Below are 27,233 nucleotides of genomic sequence, written 5' to 3' on the forward strand. Positions count from 1 at the left end.
CATCTATAACCTAAAGATCGTATCCTGCTGGGCTGTTGTGTAAAAAGTACCTACCAACTTTGTAGGCAATTGATGCCACTGCCCAATTTTGTATTTAGTGAGATGATTGTCGGTCATCAGACACTGTTAATCTTTAGAATTTTATTTTTTTTTTACTTTGAGGAGTGGATTTAAGGATTCAGAAAGCCCCTATCCTGTCACTTAAAGAATTTCTTGATCTGTAAAGCTGAAATAAAAATACCCACATTTAATGCTTAAAAATAAATTAGAATGCATGTGGAAACAGAACTGATACTGAGTGGAAAAATGAGTATTGGAAGAAACAGTCTGAACTCAGGCCAAGCGTGCCAGGCGTACACACACCCTTTCTTGGCCTCATGCCAGTATCACTCCATTCAACTGTCATGCTTTCCTGAGGTCACTAAGTTTATTAGCAGCAGGGTGTTGCCGGACTTTGAGCATCTGTATAGTTTAAACAGCAAATCATTATACCAGAAAACTTAACTACTATACAAACAACTCAAGAGCAGTATCTCATTACCATGGCTGCTTTTATGTAAAATTACCTGCTACATCTTACAACCCGTATATTTAACTCAGAATGACACCAGTGGCCTTGGGCAGACACCTAAACAACTTAAGCTGGATGGATAATAAGTTGAGTATCCCTAAGCCAGTCTGACCATTCTATACTTTTCCAACTTCCAAAGTATGAATGGCACATGAATCTTCTATTTTCATTGTACTGTGAGTACATCTGTTCTTAAATTCACATTGCAATAGCTAATAATCCTCTTTAAAAAAACAGACAATGGTTCTCAAGAAACTTAAATCTGAGCAGCTAAGCCACCTCAAAAACATATATCAGATAAATCTAAAACTAAGCTTCTCAGCTATTAGAAAAGAAAAGCAATTGATTTTCATAAAACTATACAAAGGAGTAATAAATAATCTAGGTTCAGCTGTAGGGGCACTTCGTAACTGCACCACTGAGGCATGATTAGCCTCTGGGGGGAAAAATGGCTGGCACATTTTACTTTGACAAGATAACAAATTTATTTTCAGCAAAGACTGAATACCTTATTACTGTAAACCTCGATACTGGTACCTAGGAAAGAAAATTACAAACGTTTTAAAGAATAAAGTTTTGGTTTAGAGATTACAAATAATATTGGGTTGGCCAAAGAAGTTTGTTCGGATTCTTCCATAACATCTCTTATATTCCACATTATTGTACAGTATCCAATTTTCATTGCCCATCACAATTTGTTTTTAAAAACGGAATGTTTTCGTTACGTAAGTAGAGAATCGCAGTGCAGAAATATGGTCAAGGTTTCTTTCGCTTAACATGGAACCCAAACATCAAAGCGATTAACATAACCAAGCTGGTGCGAATGATTTTCAACACCTGATTTGGAGATTTTGAGTGTGTCGGCTTATCTCCTGCGTGGTATAACGTTGATTGTTCTGAAATTTACGTCTCGATCTGACTGCTATCAACTTGAACTGGTCTCCCCGACCATGGAGCATCGTCCAGTCAGAAATCTCTACCACAAAACTTTGCAAACCACTTTTGACACGTTCAGTCACGGCACCTTTTCCATACACTGCACGAATGTTTTGCCTTTTCAGTTGTGTTTTAACCTTTCTTGAATAAAGCATAATATGCTGCTGTTTTTTTCCTTCCATCTTCAATATTAAAATGGCTACACAAAAATTCACCAATTTTGATGCTTTTTTTAAAAAAGTACGCTGATATGACAGCTATCACAATACAATCTAACAAAATTGTTTCAAATGAAGTTAAAGACAACTAAGCACTACTAAAGCCATCTTATGGAAGAAACCGAATACATTCAGATAAAAAAGCACTTATCTGATACGACTATCCCTTTGCTTTCATTTCTATCATTCTCAAAGGAACCTGAAAAATAAATGAGAAAAATAAAGTTGTAGGTCCTCAATATGTTTAACTGATTGAAACATTAAAATACTCTTCAAATTAAGATTTGAAAAGCAAATTAAGGTTACAAATTAATATCTCGTTAAAAAAATCTATCAAAATGCTACTAAGAAATCAGAAGAAATCCACAAATGAAAAAAATGAAGTCTTAATGTAAAACAATTCTAATGCTGTTCCTCACCTTGGAAATGAAACCCAGGCGGAACCTTTTACTTTCCTGCGCTCTACCACATCCATGTTGTATTTACTGTGCCTAGGCTATCTCTTAACTGGTCTTTCTGAAGGACTCCCACCACCTACAAAAGCAAGCCTTCTGAAATGATTGACAGATTTCTCCCTCTCAAAGCCCTTTACACGTTTCCCTCTTAATAGTTTTCAAACTATTTTTTTTTTACAGGAACTCCGAAATATGAAATAAGAGTGCAGCCTACTCTTAACCCCAACCAAGTAGAAGCTTTTGTTCCACCATTGACCATGTGTATATATCTATTACAGTGTTTACTATAGTAAAATTTACTATAATTATATAAATGTATTCCTCCTCCCCCACCGTCCCTTGGGAGTTGTTCAAGAAATCATCTTTGTATCTCTACTGGTGAGCACACAGTATGTAATCAAATGCTAAAGGTATGTATTTTTAAAACTAAAATAACTCATACTAGTTAACTACAGGGTGAGATATTCAATATATTTAAAAACACTGGTTCACTACTGTATTGATCAGAGGCTTCTAAATTAAGACAAACGTGGTTTAAAACGATTTGAACAGATCTGGAAAACCTAAGCTCAGGAAACATAAACTTTGGGGGAATCAATTCTTTTATACCATCATGATAATGGGATTTTTCTTGTTAAAAAAAGTTGGGGCTGCTTCTCTGTCACCATTGTAACCACAATTTCAGAATAAGAAAACCAGCATCATAATTAAAACCAGGATAGTGGTTTATAAGCTAACGTAGGTTTCATACTGGCTTTGTCACTTAATAATTGTGTCACCTTGGGCAAGTTACTTATTCCCTCGTCTATAAAATGAGGATTATGTACCACTTTTAAAATGACATCAAAAACAGGAATACTTAGATATAAATTTAAATTTGTACAAGATTTTGTGTTGAAAATTATAAAATGTTGGTGAGAAAGTGAACTATATAAACAAACTGATCAGAAGACTCAGTATTGTCAGTTCTCCTTAAACTGATTTATAGATTCAATGTAAAACCCAATCAAATTTGCAAGAGGGTTTTTTTTGGGGGGGGAGGGGTGTGTTTGTGGAAAGAAATCAACAAGCTTATTTCTAAAATTTATTTGGGAAAAGAAATTAGAATAGCCAAAACAATTTCAAAAGAGAAAAAGTTACAAGGCCTATGCCATCTAATTTCAAGACTTACTATAAAATTAATGAAATATTATTAATGGAAAAGAATAGAGTCTAGAAATAGAAATATATGGTTAATTGACAAAGCTGCAAAGGCAAATCAATGCACAAAGATAGTGTTTTTCCACAAATGGTGCTTGAACAACTGGACACCAAACACCAAACCATACCTTGTACCATATACAAAAATTAACTCAAAGTGATGTCAAAATGTACCTCAGGGCTTCCCTGGTGGCGCAGTGGTTGAGAGTCTGCCTGCCGATGCAGGGGACACGGCTTCGTGTCCTGGTCCAGAAAGATCCTACATGCCGCGGAGCAGCTGGGCCCGTGAGCCATGGCCGCTGAGCCTGCGCGGAGCCTGTGCTCCGCAACGGGAGAGGCCACAACAGTGAGAGGCCCGTGTACCGCCAAAAAAAACCCAAAAAAATAATGTACCTCAAAGTCTAAAACTTCTGGATGAAAACAGAAAACCTTTGTGACCCTGGTTTAAAAAAGAGCTCTCAGATACTACACCAAAAGCATGATACATAAATGAAAAAAACTGACAGTGAATTTCACCAAAATTAAAAGCTTCTGCTCTCCTTTAAGAGAATGAAAAAAAACTCTAGACAAAATATTTGCAAATCACATATTTGACAAAGGATATTTGTCCAGAATGTATAAAGAACTCTCAAAATTCAACAACCCAATATTTAAAAATGGGCGAAAGACTCAGATAATCCATATTACAAATAAAACTAATGTTCCTTCTTTAACCATCCTAACCCTGCAAGAGGTAATCACCATATTATGTATATCCTTCCAGCCAATAAATATTAATTCTTTCAAAGAGTAAATGCTAGTGTAATTATAAAGATGTTGAAGAGCAAGGGTACTCACACACCTTGAGTCTGTGTTTGAAGTGTATGATTTGGAATTTGATTTTGATTTTTACTATGTGGAACCATGAAGTGGAATTTTAGGAAAAAGTCATTTAAATAAGTTGAACTATATGATCCATATGGGATTTATTAAAACTTTTTAATTTTTTTAGGAAAAGCCAATAGGCTTCAAGATATAATATGGTAGAATCTGACATATAAAGATGATAACCTACCTTTAATAGACCGACTGGTTTAAGAGTCAGCAGCAACCAAGTGATAGTAAAGATTCAATGCAAAAATTTAGATGTCTAAAATGGATCATACTGCCAGGAAAGATTAAAAAAAAATAATATGCAATTCTTTCCCCAGTGGGAAAAACAGACACATTTAAAAATCACTAGGAAAGTATATTAGAAATACATGGGGACCTCTCTGGTGGCACAGTGGTTAAGAATCTGCCTTTCAATGCAGGGGACGTGGGTTTGATCCCTGGTCAAGGAACTAGATCCCACATGCATGCTGCAACTAAGAGTTCACATGCCACAACTAAGGGGCCTGCTGGCCGCAACTAAGACCCGGCACAACCGAAATAATAAAATTAAAAAAAAAATTTCATATCCATTAAAAAAAAAGAAATACATGTTCATGTATTATTAAGTATACATAGCCTGTATGTATATACTGACCATAAATGTGTACTCTGAGAAGGGGGGAGCAGGGGAGGAGATAAATCCTGACAAGGAATTTTGGACAGTTCCCTGGATATCTGGTGCATTAGCTCTCCAATTCAGTGAACTGGATGAAAAACTAAGGATGACAATAATAGGAAAAAATCTGAGATGTCAATAATTGAAACAAAGTAAAAAAACTAATCCATATAAGAATATGAAGAACAGAATTTAGATGGGCGTGCACGTAAGTTGATAACTGTTTCTCCATCTTGTTCAGAGACCACCCGCATAAGAATTCTCCACGGATCTGAATTCACCAGATCTGAAGCGAGGCCCAGGAATCTGTATTTTGAACAAACAACTGATGTAATGCTTATGAATACACTAAAATTTGAGAATCACTGATTTGGACACAGCTTATTAAAATGAGAATACAGCAACAGAATGGTTATTAAAAGGTTTCAAGAAAAGAGATTTCTGATATATAGCAAAACGGAGGATGAAGCTGTAGGGCATGATGGGTACTTGGGAAAACTTTTTTCCATTGGATTTTTAAAGAAATACATGTCTCAGAAATAGGAGCACATAACTAGATGATAAAAAGAGAAGTATCTGATAGAAACTTTATAATAGATGGTTTCTAATACCTTATGATTCAGCATCAGTTCTCTCACCATTTCCAACATGAGGGTGGACAAAGAGCCAGGGAGCTGATAAAGAAGAAAATGCATATGAATTCAGAGATTAAAAAGCATCTTTTATATTTTACTGACAGGTCAAGAGAAAGAAAAATAGCTCCGACTTAAGACAGGCCAGGTCAATATGGCCAAAGAAAATTTTATATTAAGGGCTCAGTTCTGCCACTGCAAAAGAACCTTAACACAAGATTCCCTTACCAGCAATATCAAGGGATTCAGGTTTACAATGAAAGTATCTTCTACTGACACGTTCTACTAACACCTAATTCGAAGTTCATTTCATAGGATAAAAATAAGTGACAGATAATTCATTGTTTAGATAAATGTTGTATTTACTATTTTACTAACAAAAGAGTAACATCATTTTACTGCAAACTTTCCCCCAAAGATATTCAATATTCACAAGGCAGCCCATTTCTATTCTAATCACCATTTGACCTTTCACCTGTCCCTACTGAAAATGGAGTAAATGTGGCTGAATGCAGTTCTTACATATTTCTAGAGGAAAGGTCTACTAGAAGTGAACACAGATAACAACACTTCCTTCAGAGGCAATACAATGATTCATTCACAGACTGAAACACGTTTGACAGGGAAAGTCTAAAAGGCAAGCCACCAATGTTGGCAAGTCATACATTAGTAATTATTTCTGACAACTAAGTTTTTCCTTCCTTGTCGGCAACCCTGGCTTTCATGATATGAAGCCAAATGAAACTTTCTGACAGATGACTTCATGTGAAGACATGACGTGCCACCCCCATTCCTCAATCTAGATATTTGGACAGCTTCCAAAAAGAATTTCAGAAGAGATGCTTTAAACATGAAACTCAAGCTTGTCTACTCTAAATCCATTCTTTTCCCTACATGGAAATCTGACAAAACAGGAAGTACTTGGCAGGATGGAGAAGGAAGTCTTGCGACTTAAGTATTTACTGGTAACAGACTAAGTTCTTCGTGACTGTGTAATAAAATGCAGAACTACAAATTTGAGAAGAAAACAGCAAAAACTTGCCTTGGTTACCAAGCTTCCCTTGGCAATTTAAAGGCCTTAAAAAGACAGTATATTACATGATACATAGAGGAATAAGAAACAGGAAGATGGCTTTTTTTTTTGTTATGGTACTTCATGTGAGAATCCCTCTCCCTACCCTGTCAGACCAAGATCTAAGCCACCAAAATTATACAAACACTGAAAGGAGTTTTGTGACTATATAAAAACTAAGAAACACAAAGATTCAAAACAAAACAAAACAAAGATTTCTGGTTTCGTTTGAGAGAACATACTTGGGGAAAATCTTTGGTCTACGTTTGCCGAAGGATCTGAGTATAAATACAGTATCCTAACTACAAATAAATACAAATATAAATATACACCCTTAAATGGGCTGTTAGGATTAGCAGAGTCAATAACACACTAGCAAACATACTAAGGAAAAAAGAATCCCTCCCCCATGACTCCTTCCAGCTGCCACCCCCAGCCCCAATTGAACTGTTGTTGAAACAACTAGAAGCATTTTCAGTTAACAGTTAGTTTGTATCTTCACTTTTAAGCTATCACACTTAAGGGTACAGCAGTATATCAAAGTGCCCAGTGAATGTTAAAAACTACCAAACAAATGTAAAGCACTGTTATCTAGTCCATTTGCCTACCCCTCAAAAGCAGGTTCAGACCCACAGTAAGTCATAAAATCAATTCGTGGGTCACAACAGATTTTATAAAAAAGTGAACTACAGGACAAAATACTGGAGGGCACTGTACTTTCATCTGTGGTGTGTATGAGCAATACACACACATACACAGAATAGAAACTTCACTATAAAGAAATTAATCCACGACCTTCCTTAGCTATTATTTCAAATATCTGTTTTACTAGAACACTTGTTATATAAAACAGTGAGGTAGGTAAGGACATTAAAGCTTCTGTCAATTTGATAATAGCAGCAACTTCCTTAAGTGCTAAAATTATCAAGTCAGTGTCTGATACTTCTGATTTTCAGAAGTATCATTTAACCTTTCAGGGATACATAAATATTAGAAATATGCTTAGGAATTCTTATTAGAAAAATATGGTGCTGGATTAGAACCGTTAAGTATTAAGAGCTGTAAATACCTAGCCCCATGTCCCTTATACTTTAAAAGCAAACACTCATGTAGAGTAATGTATCCCAACCAATGAGAACAGGCTTATGATCAGAACACAGAACACCTGGTCTTCAAATCCAGTGTTTCTACAGTAGGATACTTACTGAAATCAACATCCCATTTAACTATTGTAAAAATTCTGAGCATTTTCGAGCTAAGAGTACATAACTGCTGCTTTAGCTCTAAAAATGCCTACTATGAGCCTGATTTTTTAACTTATCTCCCCATTTCCCAACATTTCCATTTCTTCTAAATCTAGAGGCATAGACCCCGTCAATCTTCCAGTAACTAAAGGTCAAGTAAGTGTCCTCATGAAATGTCTCACCCAGTTCCTATTTTCAGCCTACTCCTATTTTCATGCCTAGAGGCATTACGGTATTGTGAAAAGAAAAATGTATGTACAGAGTGAGATTATGGGTTCAATAACCAATCAAGCCACGTGGTTTGTAGATTCTGTTATTGGCAGATGTACCCTTAGTACTGGCCCAACTTTTCACAAATTTGGACCACTGAGGATGAGAAGATTGGTGGGCTGGCAGATCCGTGAAAAATCAGCTGTCAGAAGAAAAATCCCTCTGGTGGTTAATTAGACATACTAGCCTTTATAAAACAATAGGAAATCATTCTAATGAAAATTCCTGACCTGTGGATAGTCCCCAGAGTGATCTACCCCCACTACACATTCTGGAATCTGACCCAATTCCTAAACCTCAAGCGATCTCTCATTTTAAGCAACTCATCAGGCAAGATGTTCCTCTTGTACAAAAACTGACAAAGCACATTTTCACTGGCATGCATTTGTCCATTAAATGTCACCTTTTAGCTTGCTATACCTTTTATAAACTGTCACTCCACAAATGAGTGCGTACTAAGTGCCAAGGCCTGTGACAGGTTCTAAACCTACAAAAGTGAATAAGGTGCAGTTCTCTGTCTGTAAGATGTCATAACTTAGTGAAGGACATATTAGTGGACAAAAAGCTAAAATGCAATACAGAAAGTGGTAGAAATCACATAAAAGGAAATATATGAAATTCATACGGACAGATTATCTATAGTTGCAGAGGTATCAAGGAAAGCATCACTTAAATAGCAGCTTTTGAATATGTGGCAATAGGGCAACGATCCAGATGGTGGGAAAAATATGAATAAAAACAAAGAACTGGGAAAAATACAGAGCTTGTGCGGTGGAGCCATGATAGTTTTAGTGTGACTGCAGCAAATAATACCTGAAGAGAAGAAGTATGAAATAAGTTTGGAGAGAGGTCAATATGACCTTCAGGAAGGGAGAGGCAAAGAGTCTAGGTGCTTTATTTCTGTATATAAATATAACATTTCTTTAAAACTCTTGAATGACAGACATTATGAAACAGCACGATACATACTAACAACACCACATAATATCTGGAATCATTCTAAGCACTTTACGTATATTAATTCATTTAATACTAATCCTAACCAGGTCAGTTCTATTACTATCCCTATTTTACAGATGAGGCAGAGATTAAATCTGCCCTAAACCACCCATCCCCACAAAAAGCCTGGCCACACCCACACATTGTAAAGCTGAAGTATCTTCTTTGCTATCCCTGAATAATTCCCTGGATATTCACTAAACTGTAGTCATCATTTCATGATGTTAAGTCAAATCACTACGCGGTACACAAACTTATACACTACTATATGTTAATACCTCAATAAAACTGGAAGAAAAAAAGAATGAAAAACTAACCTTTCTTTAACTTAGTTCAGGAATCATCTGGTTTTCCTGCATTTTACTTAATAATCCACTTTAACTTTTCAAGTTAAAACCAGAAATAAGAAAACCCTAATAAAAGCCCCAAAAAGTCTAATGGAAGAATAGAATTAAAAGTCAGAATACAAGGAATTCCCTGGCAGTCCAGTGGTTAGTACTCCACGCTTTCACTGCCAAGGGCCTGGGTTCGAGCCCTGGTCGGGGAACTAAGATCCCACGTGCCACGCCACGCAGCCACAAAAGTTGGAATACACAAAACAGTATACAGTCCAGCATATGCCTTAATCCAATTAGGGACCTTATAGGCATTTTCACAAAAGTAAGAACAGATGCTTACTGGACATTTCAAGCTCTAACTAGCATGTTTAAAACTGATTTCACTTTCCTTACCAACCAGTAGCCTTTCCTGACTTTCCAAACTGATTAATGGCACAATCTATTTCCCATTTTTTAAAATCTTGAGTTTCCTTTCTTTTTACCTCTATAATCAATTAGAAATCAAATGCTATCAACTCTTTTTTTCTCACAGTCTCTTGCTCACCTATCCTTCCTTACCCTCCCTCCAGGCCCTACTCACTCTAGTTTCACCTCATGCTGACATCACTGCAAGAGTATCTTAATTGTCTCCCCACCTCCAATTCCTGTGTCACTTCTTCAGTCATACTGGACACTATTTCCAAGTAATCGTTCAGGAATACATTTTGTCTATTCAAAAACCCTCAACACAAATAATGAAAATCAAAAGGGAAGTCTTTATGGAAAAATATCTGTAGCAAATTACTACTAAATATTATATAATAAGCTCAAAAAATTAAGGAATATCAAAACTCTAATATATAAATGGACAAAAGTCTTGAATAGACAACTTGTCTACTACTAAGAATCAGTAACTGAAATTATGGAAAGAGGTCCCACTTCACAAAAATATTACAGAGAAAAAGAGAGCTCAACATATTTTGTACCTAGTAACTTAGCAAAAGTTATAATTACAGGCTACCCAATGTTGGTAACTAAACTCACAGGGAAGGTAGTGTAAATTATAACTCTTTTGGAAAACAACATGGCAACATTTCAAAGAGTCATAAAAATGTTCATACAATGACCATTTAAATCAATCCTAAAAGAACAGTGCAAAAAAACAGAAAATACTGTATGTACATAGATGATAATTACAGCACAATATTTAAGAACTAGAAAGAAACCTAAATGGTCCAGCAATAGGAAAATAAAGTCAGAGATAACAGAGTTTGATGGAATATTTTCAGACATTAAAATTACTGTGGAGGACTTCCCTGGTGGCGCAGTGGTTAAGAATCCGCCTGCCGATGCAGGGAACATGGGTTCAAGCTCTGGGCTGGGAAGATCCCACATGCTGTGGAGCAACTAAGCCCGTGCGCCACAACTGCAGAGCCTGCGCTCTAGAGCCCGCGAGCCACAACTACTGAAGCCCACGTGCCTAGAGCCCATGCTCCGCAACAAGAAAAGCCACTGCAATGAGAAGCCCGTGCACCACAACACTGAGTAGCCCCCGCTCGCCGCAACTAGAGAGCCCACGTACAGCGATGAAGACCGAATGCAGCCAAAAATAAATAAATTAATTAAAAAAAAATTACTGTGGAGACCATGCAGTCACATTGAATGCCTATTACAACGTTAAGTAACAAAGAAAAATAAAAATTTCTCTGAGTCTAAAGAAAGAATATGCATACAGACAAGGAAAAAGAAAATTTTAAAAATCCAATGGTAGGGTGGGATTAGAAGTAAGTTTTTGTTTGTTTAATTCCATTTTGATTTGTAAAATTTGAAAACAAAACAAAAAATAACCTTCATTTTCTGCTCATATCCCACCTTTCAAGGCCCTCTGGAAGTTCCCAAACCTATAAAAGACAAGCACTCTACATAATTCTGATGTGCAGCTAATTCTAGAAACCTCGACAAGCTGGCTTCACACAACTTTCCCAATGTAATCTTTAATCAGTCATCCTCTCCAAACTGGTTCACTTACTGTCCCAAACATAGCTTTTCTTATATATTGGGTTGGCCAAGAAGTTCCTTCAGTTTTAAGTAACTATAAAAGACACATTTTTCATTTTCACCAAGAATTTTATTGAATAATGTATTCACTAACCGAACAAACTTTTTGGCCAACCCAAATAACTGCATCCTTGCTCACAAGCTACATCCACTTAGAATGACTTCCTTTCTTCTAATTTTACATATTACATATCATTAACCTTGAAAAGCCTTCAATGATGGCTAAATTTCTTTCTGTTCTGTATTATAAAACAATTTGTTTTTTAAAACAATTAGATCCAATTGTACACTGAACTTTGACAAATCTATTTTTCTCGTGTGCCATGATTTAAATCTTTAAAAAGTTAAACCAATCTAAATTGATGGAATCTTCTGAAATAACTATATTAACACCCACATGTTTAATTATGGTTTTCTTTTTATTGACAGTAAGCTTCTGAGGACAGATCCTAGTAGGAATGCCACTAGGTAATCTACCAAATCCTAAAATAATGCTCTTGTTTGCATTATATATGAAGGAAAACCAGTTATCTATGACTCCATGTGGCCATAAAATAAGCAGTGACATCTACTAGGGCAAAAGACCATACAGAGATTACAAAGCTTGCTTTGGTTGCAAATAAGCAAATTTAGTAACTTTCCAAAAAATAACAAAACCATTAGGAAAGCAGCTACATTCAACACAACAATCTGTTCTGCTTTTCAAATTACACAGACAGTTACAGGAATAACTGTACAGTGGAACAAATTCTATCATTTTTAAAAAGAGATATACATGTAAAGGCAACATGGCCCATCTCGATTACTAAAGAATAGTTAAGTAAAATTGCATACCAGAATTACAATTTCAACAGAGAGCAGATCCAAGTCATTTAAAAACTGGAACACTTTCCTTCATTATTCCACAAAGCGAGGCTTCCTCTAGAAGACAAAGACTTTTTAAAGTTTTGAGTATGTTATATAGCCCACACACTCAGAACAGACTGTTTTGCTTCACTTCTAAACACTTTTCCTGATGAGATCTTTATATGTCAAGTATTTTACCATGGGTTAAAGAAAAAAAAAATCATGAAAATGTTCACAGTGTTCTGTGATTAAAAATCCAGAAATGGGAACCATATGAATGGGTAAAAAAAAAATTCATAGGGATGTTCTAATTTTGAGATTTCAGTCTAAGATACCATGATGGGAAGCTAATTTCATGCCCTCATTTGAATTCTTGACCAAATAAATAAAACATTCTGCTTTCAAAATAGCTTTTTTTCATAAAAACATTATTAAAAATTTGACCATTTTGATTTTGTAGAAACATTATTCTACTAGTTTGGGCTCATTAAAATAGGTTACAAAAATCAATTTTATCAAAATTAATTTTCATTCATTTATTCCTAAGAGATGATTTGAGTGTTCAATTAATATTCATCTATAGTTGCCTTCCGCTAACGTATCATAAAATCTTTAAAAAAAAAAAAGAATTGAGGAAAAAAGTCAAGAATAACTATTCTCAATGAGTTCTCTAAACCTACATTATTATTAGCAATTAGAAATCAAATCAGTTCTGGGACTTCCCTGGTGGAGCAGTTGTTGAAGAGTCTGCCTGCCAAGGCAGGGGACACGGGTTCAATCCCTGGTCTGAGGGGATCCCACACGCTGTGAAGCAACTGAGCCCGTGTTCCACAACTACTGAGTCTGTGCTCTGGAGCCCTCATGCTACCACTACTGAAGCCCTTGAGCCTAGAGCCCACGCTCCGCAACAAGAGAAGCCACCGCAATGAGAAGCCCGCGCACTGCAATGAAGAGTGGCCCCTGCTCGCTGCAACTAGAAAGCCTGCGTGCAGCAACGAAGACCCAATGCAGCCAAAATAAAAAAAAAAAAGTTTGCTCCCTTCAAAAAAAAAAAGAAAGAAATCAACTCAGTATTAAATCAAGTATTTGGAACATTAAAAAAAATTTCAAAGTTTAGACAGCATTTGTGGAATATCATGAATTTTCAGAAGAGAACTGCTGTTAAAGAAAACATGTTAGCTTACTTCACATATTTTGTATATGAAAGTACATAACGATTCATAAGAAACAGTGACAGAGCACATACCATGTATCAGGTAAGGAAACATAAGAGTGATTAAAACAGCAATTGCAACCCTCTGGGAGTAAAGTCTCAAACTGGGGAAGAGCCAAACAAATGCAAAGTAAATGTGATGAGAGAGGCATGTAAAGGGTCCTATGACAGTACAAAAGCACCTTGAGAATGCACAGAAAGATGGAAAACTTTAAGCCAGGCTACAAGGAAACAATAGTTAACTCTACCACCAAAAACAATTTGTTTTTAGTATCCTCTAAGTGTCACTTCTGCATAGCAAAATGTTTCACTGTACAAACGCCTAACTATTCTAGAGCAAAAAATAAATTAATTTTAAGAAATTACTCTTAAGGTCCAAAAAATTCTCAAGTTTATTTTACTATATGTGTGACTTGAAAGACTGATAATTTTACCTGAATAAACAGAGACCCAGGAGAAAAAGCTCAAAAATAAAGCTAAATTAAATTTTTAAAATGGGGATTGGGGAGGAGGAGAGTAATAAAAGGAAAAAGGATAACAAAAAAAGAGCAAAAGCTTTCTGATGAAGCATGGTATAATCTCTTTGGCCTTGTATTTCCACTTATAGAAATTTATTCTAGAGAAATAATCAGGCATGTGAGGGAATATCAAGATGCCTAGAAATTTTAGGCATAGATGTCAGTTCTCAGAGAAAATCTTTTGTAAAACATGCACAAGGATATTCAGACATATTACTGCCATTATAAAAATTAAGAGATCTGGTTACATAAAATACAGTACATCTATCCTACAGGACACTATGCAGCCATGAAAAACGTGCAGCATGTTCCCAATATTTTCCAAAAAGGAAAAAAACCTGAGTGACAAAATGAGCATGATTAGAATGATCTCTATTTTGTAAAACAAAACCAGCGAAAGAGAAACCCCTCTGAATAACACATAGGTACAGTACAAACTGCAATCACCTTTTGGTGGTGGTGATACAAGAGATTTTGTTTTCTTCTTTTGGCTTTTTGGTAATTTCCAAATGCCCACTGACATACATTATTTGGATCAGATAATAACCGTTTTAAGTCAGGTAGTGGAATTATAGGTGATTACCCACCCGCTCCGACCCGGGAAGTTAAGTAGTATTTACATGTCCTATAATTTCCTTAAGAAAAAAAATTGCTTAACTTCTAAACTCTTACTGAAATATCTTTTCTACATGCCAAATTTTTAAATATTGAGTAAAAAATCATGAAAATGTCCACGTTATTCCTTGATAAAAATATTAAGTACTTAAAAATCTAGAAATGGGACTAGCATGAATGGGTAAACAAATTCTTAAGTATGTCCTAATTTTGAGACTTCATTCTAAAGTATCATATCAGGAAGCTAATCACAGACTCATTTGAACCCTTGACCAAACAAAGACTTTTCAACTACCATTCTTCCATCTTGCTATTTATGGCTCTACTTACTGGTCTCCCTAATTCTAAAGATTTTTACAGACATTAGAACTCACCTCAGTAATACTTCCGGATGTTTGTCACTTAACTGTCCTTTTCTTCAGACCAACTGCCAAAAAACCCCCAACAAATCATTAAATCACTCGATCATTTTCTAGTCTGGAGCCCCACCAATACAGCAATAGGGTTCAAAACAGAAGTATTATGAGGATAATTTTAAGCAGCTATTCAGATCAGTGTGACTAGGTCACTCAGCAGAAATACTAACATGCATTTCATTTTCTTAACAATTCTGAAAAAATCACTGTTACGAATGAAAAATCGATGCAGCCTTAGTTAACATGTCCTCTTAACGAGTAAGTTTAGTCAACGTGGATTACCGTCGATATTTTACATTTTTTTAATTATTTCATCCTTTAAAACAACTTGCCAATCAATACTCTATTTCCACCATTTCAAATGTGGTTTTGTTTTCTTTAACAGAACACAAGATCGTGCTAATGGAACGAGATCAATGGCTACCCTGAACAAAATCCTATCGGGGAGGCCCTTGTATTTTTATCTAAGGTGTGTCCCGTCCCTGCAAAACCACTGCTCGCTCCTTTCAAAAAGCAGCCTAAGCCTCGTGCAGCATGGCACAGCTACTTGTCTAAGGCCAGAGCGGCAGCGTCTGTGCTAGCTAGGGAATTCCTCAGCACCCCAAGCCCAGCGTTTCCTTCATTTTCCTCACTGCTTAAACGCGTGACCAGCACGCGGAAACCCCTCCCCACGCAGGACCGGTTTGCCTCAGAACCCTGCCCTCCCTGTCTTAACTGAGGAGCACACAGCCGGTGGCCTTGGTCGCAGAACGTGACAAGCTGCCGAAATCCACTTCCAAAGGGAGGAAGCACTGCTCTGAGAGGAGCGGCATCCCGAACATCTCTCACACTCCCGAGAGGAGTCCAAAGATCAGCCCGGAGAAATGAGACGTGCACGTCCCCTCCGCCTCTTTCTCTAGGGCCGCGAGAGAAGCCTCGCCCCCTCTCAGCCCGCCCCCAGCTCCCCACCCAGCCGCAGGGAGAACTTACTCTGCTATGGCTGCCGAGCGGCCCCCTCACTTCCGGTGCCGGTGCCGCTAGAGCTGCGCCATCCCCCAGTCCACCGGACAACTACCGCTTCCAACTGACCTTTCTGACAGATCGCTACTCTTCCGATCTTCACTAGGTGCTGTCCTGGAGGGAACGGTGGATGGTTGCCACAGTTAAATGAATCCACGGGATAAAGATTCCGCTCTCGTCTCGCCAGAAACATAAAATACGGTAGACCTGCAGCCACCGCTGCCCAGACAAAATGGCGCCGAGAAACTGGTTCAGCGCAGGCGCTTTGGAAAGACCCTGCCCCGCCCCCGTGCAAGTCCTGGCCACAGCTCCGGGTTCGGTTTCCATGGGACACCCCACCGCCAATCCTCGTGCCGAACTGCTCTTCCTGACCCCTCAATTGACCAATCAGTGCTCAGTTAAGTACATCCGGAGTCGTCTTTACCAATCATTTTTCAGGACTTGCTTACTCAATACCTGATTCTCCAGTAACGTTAGTCTTCGGAGGCAGCCAATCATAAGTGGCAGATGTCCTACCTGCTGTTTTTCGCACCAATCCGTGAAGTTTCAGAGCTACATCCAATGAGGACGGCAGGTAGCGAGCTCCAATCCGAAACTCTTCGGCGTCATGAGCAGCCAATAGGAGTTCGTGTAGAAGCGAGTCTGCTCAACAGCTTGTTATTTGGTGGATTGTGGCAGTAAATCGGGCGAGTGGGGAACGGGGCGCAGGAACTGCCGCCGCGGCCGGGAGTGGTGCTGCCCGGACTGGGGCCCACGGGGGTCAGTGGGGCGGAGGACTCGGGGGCTGACAGCGCGCACTTCACCGGCAGTTGGTAGGTGGGGAGAAGAGAAGCGGGGGATACTGAATGGAAGAAGCGGCACTAGCAGCTGGTGCTGCTGCCCGGGGTCCCGGTGCAGTTGGAAGCTTTGGAGGTGGGGAGGGGGATGCTTGGCAAGCGGGGTGGCGAGCGCAGGGGAAGGGGCAAGTCGTGGAGCAGCGGCAGCAACTGCGGGAACAGCCGCCGCAGCTGCCTCGTCGGCCGCTTCCCCGGGTTCCCCGGGAAAATGGCTGTGGGCTGGCCGCGCCGCTAAGTTTGCTTCCGCGAGGCGAGGAGCGGGCTGCTTGGGGCAGCCGGCCCCCAACTCCCCAGTGCGTCCTCCCCCGTGGAGTCCGTGGTTGGACCCGAGGGACTGGGGGCTGGTACTGCTCTGGGTTGTACAAAAAGTTGAGGCGGGCGCGGGGAGGAGGCGGCGGCTGCCGCTGTGCGGCTCCCCTCCCCTCCCACACCCTGTCCGGGCCACCTCCCCTCCTTCTCTCCGCCCCCCCAGCCTTCTTCCCCTCGCGGGTCTTCCCTCCCTCGCGCGCCTCGGGGCTGAAGGCCACGGCCCCTGCCCCTTCGGGTGAAGAAGTGCTTCTCCTTTCTGATATGGTGCAGAGGAAAGGAAGGAGAGCAATGGCGCCGTGACACTCCGCTGCCGCCACCGCGGGCCCGGGGCGGGCGGAGGGGGCCGATCGGCGGAGGCGGGGCGCGGGCCGAAGTCGGGGTATCCGGGGGGCGGCTGAGCTCGGCGACCGCGCCTGTGGGGGGCCCGGGGAAGCCCAAACGGCGCCCTGCCCTTCTTCAGAGCGACCCGTCCTGGGGCTCTGAGTTGAGCATTCCGGGTCAAAGTGGCGAGCGAGGCGGGGGCGCGGTGGGCCGCTGGCGAACTCCGCGGCGGAACCCACTGCCCTTTGGCGCCCGTGGGGTTCTTGCCACCCCCTCGGCTCCTGCGTCCTGGCTGCCCTCGGAGGGGATCTTATCCCTTCCCTGGTGAGGGTTCTGCCCCTCCCCGCTGGCGTTTGTTTACTTTCTTTCCCCGGGTCGCTCCCCTCGTTGACTGATTCTGTGCCTGTCTTTCCCTTCCCCTTGGTTCCAGCGACGGAGAAGATAGCTCGTTGAGCTGGAACCCCACAGATCACCAGTGAAAATGAAGGTAAGTAGAGTCGACGCTGCTCGGAACCTCGTGCCCTGGACACTGACTGTCGTGAGGCCAGTGCTATGGAATGTCATTTTTTTGCTATTCAAAATTGATTCGTCTGCTGATCAGCGCTTTCTGAAAATGAGGACGTGTTGAATGGGTGAGAGATGATCATTGTGTCTAAATGCGGTCAGTTGGGCCCCTCTCCGAAGCAGTTAGCACTTTGGAAAGGCTGCTGCAGCCTTTCCATTGTTGTCCATTGGGCTAGTATTTTTAAACACTTCCTGTGTTGGCAGCGACCTTTGCAGAAGTAAAGCTTTTGTCCTGCTTTGGTTCTTTGGGGGATTTTTTGATTTTTTTTTTTTTTCTTCTCCAGTGCCAATGCGATTTTCTAAGGAAGGAATGTGTGGATTGTGTAAGGGAGATACCATTTCTCCTGGGGATAAAGTGAAATTTTGTGGGTAAAATATTTGAAGGTGAACTAAAACTAAGTATTATTATATATTATTATTATAACTAATAATACTTAATTTTAGTTCAGTAAATATTTTAAATGTATATCCAACCTAAAAAAAATTCTTCTGAAGACAACAAATATTGCAAACATCGTATGTGATGTTTAAAGGGAAAGGAAGGTATAACATCCTGCAGTTCCGTGGCATTGAATGTTTCAGGTCAGATATTTATTTGCAAAAAGTATTTCTTTTCAATTTGCGTTATTCGTAAATGCACTAACTTTAAACTTGATTCCTTACTCATTTACTCTTTCAGTGTATTAAGCTCTGAAATACAGGATTTTCCCAAACTTCCTCTTGCTTTCTTATCTCCTTGAAATGACAGTGTACCTTCTTTAATGTTAGTTGGGAAAACTTAATGAAAAATCATTTTCTACTTGAAAGTATTTCTCTAAAGTGTACACTGTCACCTTTGCACTTAGCATTGTTGAGTTGAGCTTTTATGAATACACTTAACTTTTGGAAAATATTCTTAAAATGACAGATTGAGATAGCAGTCATTCTGTTACTGTCAAGATTAAAATGAATGGTGAAGTGAAATTTCTCACATCTTTCCATGTATCATTCTGATCACGGACATTTGCTAAAAGTAGGTATTTCTTTGTGAAACTTTTTTTTTTTAAATATACCAAGAAGATTAATATTGATAAACTAGGTACAGCTACCCTCAGTTCACATCTCTGCATTCATCAGTTAATTTAGATTTAAAGCTTTAAAATGCAGCTTTTAGCCAATGATTTTTCTAAGTGCTCTCCTTATCAAAAGGCTTCATTTATTATCTGTACAGTTATTATGTATCCAAAAACAGTTGCCTTTATGTAGCTGTATTCATAAACATTTGGGCTTCCCTGGTGGTGCAGTGGTTGAGAGTCCGCCTGCCAATGCAGGGGACGCGGGTTCATGCCCTGGTCTGGGAGAAGATCCCACATGCCGCGGAGCGGCTGGGCCTGTGAGCCATGGCCGCTGGGCCTGCGTGTCCAGAGCCTGTGCTCCGCAACGGGAGAGGCCAGAACAGTGAGAGGCCCGCGTACCGCAAACAAAACAAAACAAAACACATTTAATTATGTATTTGTTAGTGTTAATTTTAATAGCAATATTTCTTTTAATTTGAAAACAAAATTTCAGGAGGCCATAACTGACTAACTTAAAGTTTTATGAGACACTTAAAATAAATATACCTTTTCTGGATTTTTAAATTTTTTCATTTCTTAAATATATTATAAAATTGTTGAATCATTTTGTATCTGAATGAAAAAACATTATATTTCCTACTGATACTTTCTAGTTACAATTTAAATTGTTTTATGTTTTCGCGATATAGTTTATAAAGGATTGCTAATAAAGTGCTTTAGGGATATTTTTCAAATTATCAATGATACTAATAAGCAAATAATGTTAATGTTCTTATTACTTGAAATACAGAACCTTTTGATGGGACTTGGGGTTGGAGTAGGGGAAAATAGTAGTGACATTCATATTGTATGTTCCTTTCATCAGGCGGCGGATGAGCCTGCCTACCTGACAGTGGGAACTGATGTCAGTGCCAAGTACCGAGGTGCCTTCTGTGAGGCAAAAATTAAGACTGTGAAAAGGCTGGTAAAAGTTAAGGTAATTTTTTTTTTAATGGAACAGCTTTATTAACTCGATTGAAGAGAGTTAGGGATGGAATTCGGAGACTACAAATCAACATTTTATTTACTGAACTATTACTTCACTTCGTGAATCATTACTATGTGAAAGCACTGTTATATACAAAACTATAGGAAAAGCACATTAAGAATTGGGAAATAAAGAACTCAAGATGAGAAATTATTCCAAGTGCTTCCATGAAATACCATACTCATGATACTTCCCATCATTTGGATCTTTCCTGTTTGCGGTAGCATGCTTACTTAGGCTATAATCTATTTTCTCTCCTTTCATATTATTCAGGTAGCGATGATTTCAAGTGATTAGAAAAAACAATAGATTACTAAAAACAAAACAGTGGGAATTATCATTTCAAGACAGCGATAAAAATGACTTAAGAATTTTATCCTAAGATAATTTTAAGATGCTTTTGTGACCAGAAAAAAAGTTATTGATTGCTGTACAATATTTGGAAGTACAGAAAAGTACTGAAGGATTAAAAGCCATAGTTGACCTCAGAAATCCTACTATTATCATTTTGTGTTTACTCCTAGTAATTTTTCTATATAAATGCTTTTAATAATCTTAGTTACTTAGACTACAAAGGTAATCCATGCTTATTATAAACTTTTTAACATTGTGGAACTGTATAATGAAGTTCATGGAGGTCCTCTGTGATATTACTCCAAAGAGCCTTTATGTGTTCTACCAAATTTTGTGCTGTGCCTTTCAGTAACAGTGTTGATGTTATTATTATCATTGGATCATTCTGTACTTTCAGTTTTGCAATTTGCTTTTCACTTACATATGTGATCCTTTCCTACAAAAATTAAGCACCCTGGAAGGAGGAAATGTTTGCTTTGTTCTGTTCACAATACCTAGAGCAGTGCCTTATAAACAGGGGGCGCTCAGAATGTGTTGAATGAATAAGTGAACAGTGGACCCAGGACCAGCAGCATCAGTCTCACCTGAGAACTGGTTTAAAATGCAAATTCTCAGGCCCCCACCCCAGACAAACTGAGTCAGAAACACTGAGGATGGGGTCCTATGATTGTGTTATAACAAGCCCTTCAAGTGTTTCTGATGCATGTTGAAGTTTGAGAACCATTAAACTAGAGGAGTGTGATTTGTGTGGTAGACAAATAGATTTATCTATGATTATTATAAACTTTCTGTTTAAATTTCCATCTGCTGGTGAAACTTTTCTTCGAGTATTCTTAGGATATCATTTGACATTCATTTCTTCCTTGTTTCATATAGCCTTTTTACTATGTCAGCTATACAGGATTTCCTTACTAAATATTTACTTGGAATTCTTTGAGAATTTTAACTTTTTGTTAGTATTGTGGCTCTTTGTAGATTAATTTATTTAATTTAAAATCAATACAGTGATTGTCTGGGGAGGTCTTATACATAAATTACCTAGAATTTGAAGTTTCCCCTTATTTGGGTACATGCTTCCTTTCCGTCTCCCTCTCCCATTCTCCCTCTCTCTTAATAGAGCAGGTTACCTTATATATGTGGGAGGATCTGTAGTAGAAGGGAGCACTTATTTGTGACTGAATTGCATATCAGATTATTATTTAGGTTTACTTTATAAAGGACCAGAAGACTTCTGGTTTTAATTTGTTTACCTTGCATGTAGGCAATAAAGTTTGATGCTGTTTTTTTTTAAATATACTTGGCGACGGAACCTTTATGACTAGTTGATAAAAAGCAATGAAGGCCATTTTAAGGTTTTACAATAATCACTACAGATTATAAACCTTCTATAGTCAATTCAGCAAACATTTATTAAGTGCCTGTAATATGTATTGACACTTGCTAACTGCTGGAGATATAGTGAGAAGGAGGACTCCAGCCCTCAAGGAGCTCACAGTTAGTGAGAGAGACAATAAATGTAAATACAATGGAATAAGTATTATACCAGAGGTAACTCCAGGATGCTAAGAAAGTATAAAGACATTTTTGTTACAGTATTACCATAAATGTACTGTTTTAAAAGTAACATGCAAACTATTGTGCAAAAATGTTTTTTAGGTACTCCTGAAACAGGATAATACTACACAATTGGTGCAAGATGACCAAGTAAAGGGTCCTTTAAGAGTACGTATTTTGTACAGTTTACAATCTGAAATGATGAATCGTAAATTCATACAGTGATTTATTGGATTTTATATTTGTAGATACACTTTTAAAATGTTAAAAAATGTTAATCAGAAAACAAAATTACAAATAACGTGTTGTAGAGTTAGTATAAATTACAATATTACAATGGCTGTATCCTTAGTTAAAGAATGTTAAACATCTTACAGAAGGATAATTTAATATATGTGGACATGAGTTTCAGCTACCTTTTGTTTTGAATTCTTGGACTGAATACTACATTTTGTTTTTCATATTGTTGCCACAGGTGTTTAGCTTGATAAGTGTAATATACCAGTATCATAAGTCTGAATCTTCTGTTTTTCTAACTTACCAAGTAAACTATGTTGACTTAATAGTTCAATTTAATGAATACCTACATTATGTTTTCCATCCATTTCTGGCCATTTGTTTATGTTATAAATCTTCATTATGTCAGAGTACCACTTCGGTTAATATCTGATATACAAAGGTCTGGAAGCTGAAAGAAGGTCAACTGGTCCATCCCTCTCTCTCCAGGTGAACCTTTATCTAAAAGGTCCCTTAAATACAAATGCTGAATCCAATATTCAATATTTACATGAAAGAAAATTGAAGCTGTTTTTGCTGTCCTATGGTGTTTTGGTTCTTACATTCCACAATTTTCTTGAAGGCAGTATCATGTAGTAAAAAAAAGCTCTGAAATGAGACTTAAAAGACTGGGTTCTCATCCTGGACTCTTTGCAAATTATTCTCTCTTCCTAAACCACAATTTCCAACACGTAAAATAGGGGTAATAATAGCTATCTTACTTAAGCCTAAGCATTTTGAGACTTGAATTGCATGGTAAATGTATGAACACTATAAATGATAAAGATCTAAGCCAATGTAAGGTATAATTACCATAAATAGATATATTTTTTTAACCCAGGTCATATAGTTGGTACGAGTGATTTGGTTTGTTTGTTTAAATTTGGTGATGAAATTTCGATTTTTTGTTTTAGGTTGGAGCCATTGTTGAAACAAGGACATCTGATGGATCCTTTCAGGAAGCTGTTATCAGCAAGTTGACAGATGCTAGTTGGTATACTGTGGGTAGGTAGTTAGGTAATTTAATATAGAGGATTTAATTTGCGGGTTTCATATCTATCTCTCTGTTTTGTAAATTCATTGAATCATTACCTTGGCAGAGAAATATGTATTCTTTCCTGTCAATTTACTTGATATAGACAGCTAAAATTTTAATGACACCCTGATGGTAAAAAAAAAACCCAATTATCTCTTTATAGTAACTTGGCCACTTATGGCTATTTCATCCAAGAATGTACTTCTTTTTTAGGTTATCTTGATATTTCCCTTCAAGAAAGTTAAATTATATGGTTATTTTTCTTGCGTTAGAAAAGTCAATACAACTTAGTATTGTAAGTCATCAGACTTTTAAACTTTTTCTGGAATTACAATTAAAATTGCATAGTTGCAGTCTTTTTTTGTATTGCTGCCTATTCTATATAAGGGTGCTATAGATATTACCACAGAATTTACAGACTAAAAAAATTTGGGCCAGAGTAGATTCAAGCCTAGGTGATCATAGCTTAATTTTTGATTTTCAGTGCAGTCAGGACTCTCTTAGTAACACCTTTCACGAAAGATATATATGCTGCTAATGTGAATTCATTCTTAACATTTCATGCATAAGCTTATACTGGCTTTAAAAAACTTTACTGTAGTGAGTAGCAACAAGTGTCACAGTGCATGTAAATGAAAACCTAAATGTAGTACCTATATTGTTGCTGTCATTATGTTGATGAGAATAGCAATAATTAAGATTTCCAAGTCTCCTCTCATTACTTTCAGACTACACAGTCCTGTGGATAACATCCAATCGTTGGCTTTACACTGAACATCTATAGCATTATTTGGTTTTTACATTTATGTCTTGGTATAAAAGATATAATTATAGTGTTGTGGTTTCCTTGCAGAAGGTAAAGAAATGACCCTTTAGGTTTATTTTTAGTTTACTTGATTTGTTGCTTTGGGTAAACATCATTCATCTGTAGTTGATGCTCAAAGCTGTGAAGAACACGCTTTGGTTGAAAATTGTACTTCCTGTGTCTTACTCTGTGGCTTCTATTAGTAGTAGCAATGTGCTGTATGTACCTAATATTTTCTAACCATTTTTATTCTTAGACCTCCTACAAGTTGGTGTTGGTTCACAATAGTGCTATTATTCTGAACTATACATATATATATATATATATATATTTTTTTTTTTTTTTTTTTTTTTTTTTTTTTTTTTTTTGGCGGTACGCGGGCCTCTCACTGTTGTGGTCTCTCCCGTTGCGGAGCACAGGCTTGGGACGCGCAGGCTCAGCGGCCATGGCTCACGGGCCCAGCCACTCCGCAGCATGTGGGATCTTCCCAGACCCGGGCACGAACCCCTGTCCCCTGCATCGGCAGCTGGACTCTCAACCACTGCGCCACCAGGGAAGCCCTGAACTATATATTTTTAGGAGGCTTAATTGTAACTGTTGATAGTTGTTAGAGATTTAAAAACTAAGCTTAAACTTAACTGTTAGATTTTAAGTGGATACAATTTTGCTATATTAAACAAAGCAGTGGTAAAAATTACAGGAGTTGATGTGTGCAGACTCATGGGAAATAATATGATGCATGTTTGAATACTAACATGCATCCTGTTTGGTGTCCAATATCAAGGTTACATTCACAATACTTGTGAAGTTTTCCTGATGTAATGCTTACACTTCTGCAGCAGCAATACTTTTCAGGTTTTCACATTTTGGATTTTCTGCACCCCAGAATAATCCTTCATTTATGAATAGCAATCTCTGTCCTTTACCTGAATGGCACTTTAGTATTGATGAAAACTAGTTGCTACTTAGCATTCTTTGTGGTGATTTTCTTTGATAGACAATAACAGAAGAAATTGTATAATTCTTGTTCTCAAAGAGCTTAGAATCTTAATTGCATATGGTTCATATATTAAGCATTAATGTACATAAGAATCACTTGGTGCTCATTTGAAAAAAAAAGGATTTGAGGACCCCAAATCTCTCTAATTTAGTAGGTCTGGGATGGCAACCCAAGAATCTGTTTTATAAGCACATTGGCTGAATCTAATGCAGTTAGTACACACTTAGAAAAACAGACCACATTTGTAGAAACAGAGACCAATTAGGGGAGAAGAATCCAAAATACTTAAAATTTTTGCATCTGTGTAATGAGAGACAGTGACCAAAAAATTTTAAGATGTTAAGAGGCACTATTCTCTTAAGTATTAAGAGTATTAAGTATTAAGAGGCACTATTCTCGTAAGTATTAAGAGAATTAAGTATATTCTCTTATTCTCTTTATAGCACTCTGCTATAAAGAATGTTTAGGTGTTGAAGGATGTAGGCCACATAAAGAATGATCCTTATTAAAAGATGGCAAAATAAAATGTGTGATCTCTCACAGGTCACGAACTTTCTATAATTTTCTTTAATTGAGTGACGACTTAATTGCTCTTTTCTGGATTTTTTCTTGATTTCTAATTCCTAGCAAAGTGTTATATAGGTAGAATCAGAAAGTATTCAAAGTATTGTTAATGGTCTTGATGTTTCTTGATTTTAAAAGAACTTGAAATTATGTCAGGCTCTTAAAAATGAAACAAAAGGGGATACCATACTGCTGATTTGGATTAAATAGGAGTTATAATTATCAGTGATCAAAAGTTATCTGAGAAACTGTTATTAACTCCTTATATAATATAGGTATTAATTTTTCATATTATAGCTGAATGATCAATTTTGAAAAAGATTATGGATTTAATATAACTCAATTAAAAAAAATCTAATAATACCTTGCCCTCCAGTGTTGAACAACAAATAGCACCAGTTCATAGATTTTTATGTTTTTTGAGACTTTGAAATATTTCCCCTTCCTATCATAAAACAATGCTTCCTAGTAGCTTATTCATTTGGCAGTTCTTTTGCTTGCATTAAAGATAAGGAATCTGTAATGTATGGAAGTATATTGTTATCTGTCCAGCCATTCAGAAGATACCAAAATTGGGATTAGAATCATATCTCCACTTGAATGTTGCCTTTAATTCCTGACAAATATAACTGTCAGTAAGACATTCTAAAACTGTTTTTCTTTTGCTTTGTTAGAATATAAAAATAACACATGGTATTTGAAAAATAAGAAAAATGTAAAGGAGAAAGTTGCTTTTAATTTAAATAATTTATATATAAATGTACATAAACACATCATATATCAAGTTTAACACTAAAATATTTTCGATCATTGATATATTGTGACAAATGCTTTTTAAGTTTCTGGATTTTTTTCATACCTTCTTATTATTTTGCACATCAGTTTGATCAGATCTCATGGAAATTCTAAGTTAAAGGAGTAGAGGAGGGTTACATTAACCTGGTGAATGGACTGACTTTTGTAGAATGTACTGTAGGCTTATAAGGCTTTTAATTTGATTAGAACTGCTTATGACAAATGTTGTTATAACCAGAATCAACCACAAAATGTTTTCAAAGCCAAATGGTTATTCCCCTGACTAGAAAATCATTAATTAAGAAAAAAAGTACTAAGTAACAAATCTATTTAGTCCTGTGATAGGCTTTAACCCATTGTTTAAATAGCCTTCTGTAAGACTTAACATCTCATGATATTTTGTTAACATAATTATACATTTGAATGTTAATTTCTTAAATTTCCAGATTCCTGAAGTTTTTGATCTTAGCTGCTGAGGGGCTTCTATAGTTATCACAGATGATTTTATGAGCAACAGAACTATTGGTTTTACCTAGGGTATGCATATATTTTTAATTTTAAAGTTTTTACTGTATCACGTGAAATGTTTTGTTAATTGTTACCGATATAAGCAGATATAACAATAATACT

At 37.4% G+C, this 27,233-nt stretch overlaps 2 protein-coding genes across 2 annotated transcripts in view; one reads left to right on the top strand and one right to left on the bottom strand.

The window, feature by feature from the left end:
* ARMH4 (armadillo like helical domain containing 4) overlaps nt 1-16,344 on the bottom strand; it is a 251,733-nt gene extending 235,389 nt beyond the window's left edge. The window contains exon 1 of the mRNA XM_060294850.1: nt 16,177-16,344. The gene's annotated coding sequence lies outside the window, so the exon portion shown is untranslated. The remainder of the gene's footprint in view (nt 1-16,176) is intronic.
* A 437-nt stretch (nt 16,345-16,781) lies between these two features.
* ARID4A (AT-rich interaction domain 4A) overlaps nt 16,782-27,233 on the top strand; it is a 57,128-nt gene continuing 46,676 nt past the window's right edge. Inside the window, exons 1-5 of the mRNA XM_030855107.2 lie at nt 16,782-16,919; nt 18,004-18,060; nt 20,058-20,168; nt 22,230-22,295; nt 23,318-23,408. Coding sequence (XP_030710967.1) covers nt 18,055-18,060; nt 20,058-20,168; nt 22,230-22,295; nt 23,318-23,408 — 274 coding nt within the window. The 5' untranslated portion in view covers nt 16,782-16,919; nt 18,004-18,054. The remainder of the gene's footprint in view (nt 16,920-18,003; nt 18,061-20,057; nt 20,169-22,229; nt 22,296-23,317; nt 23,409-27,233) is intronic.

Source organism: Globicephala melas, chromosome 2 (genome assembly GCF_963455315.2).
Source record: "Globicephala melas chromosome 2, mGloMel1.2, whole genome shotgun sequence".
Lineage (NCBI taxonomy): Eukaryota > Metazoa > Chordata > Mammalia > Artiodactyla > Delphinidae > Globicephala > Globicephala melas.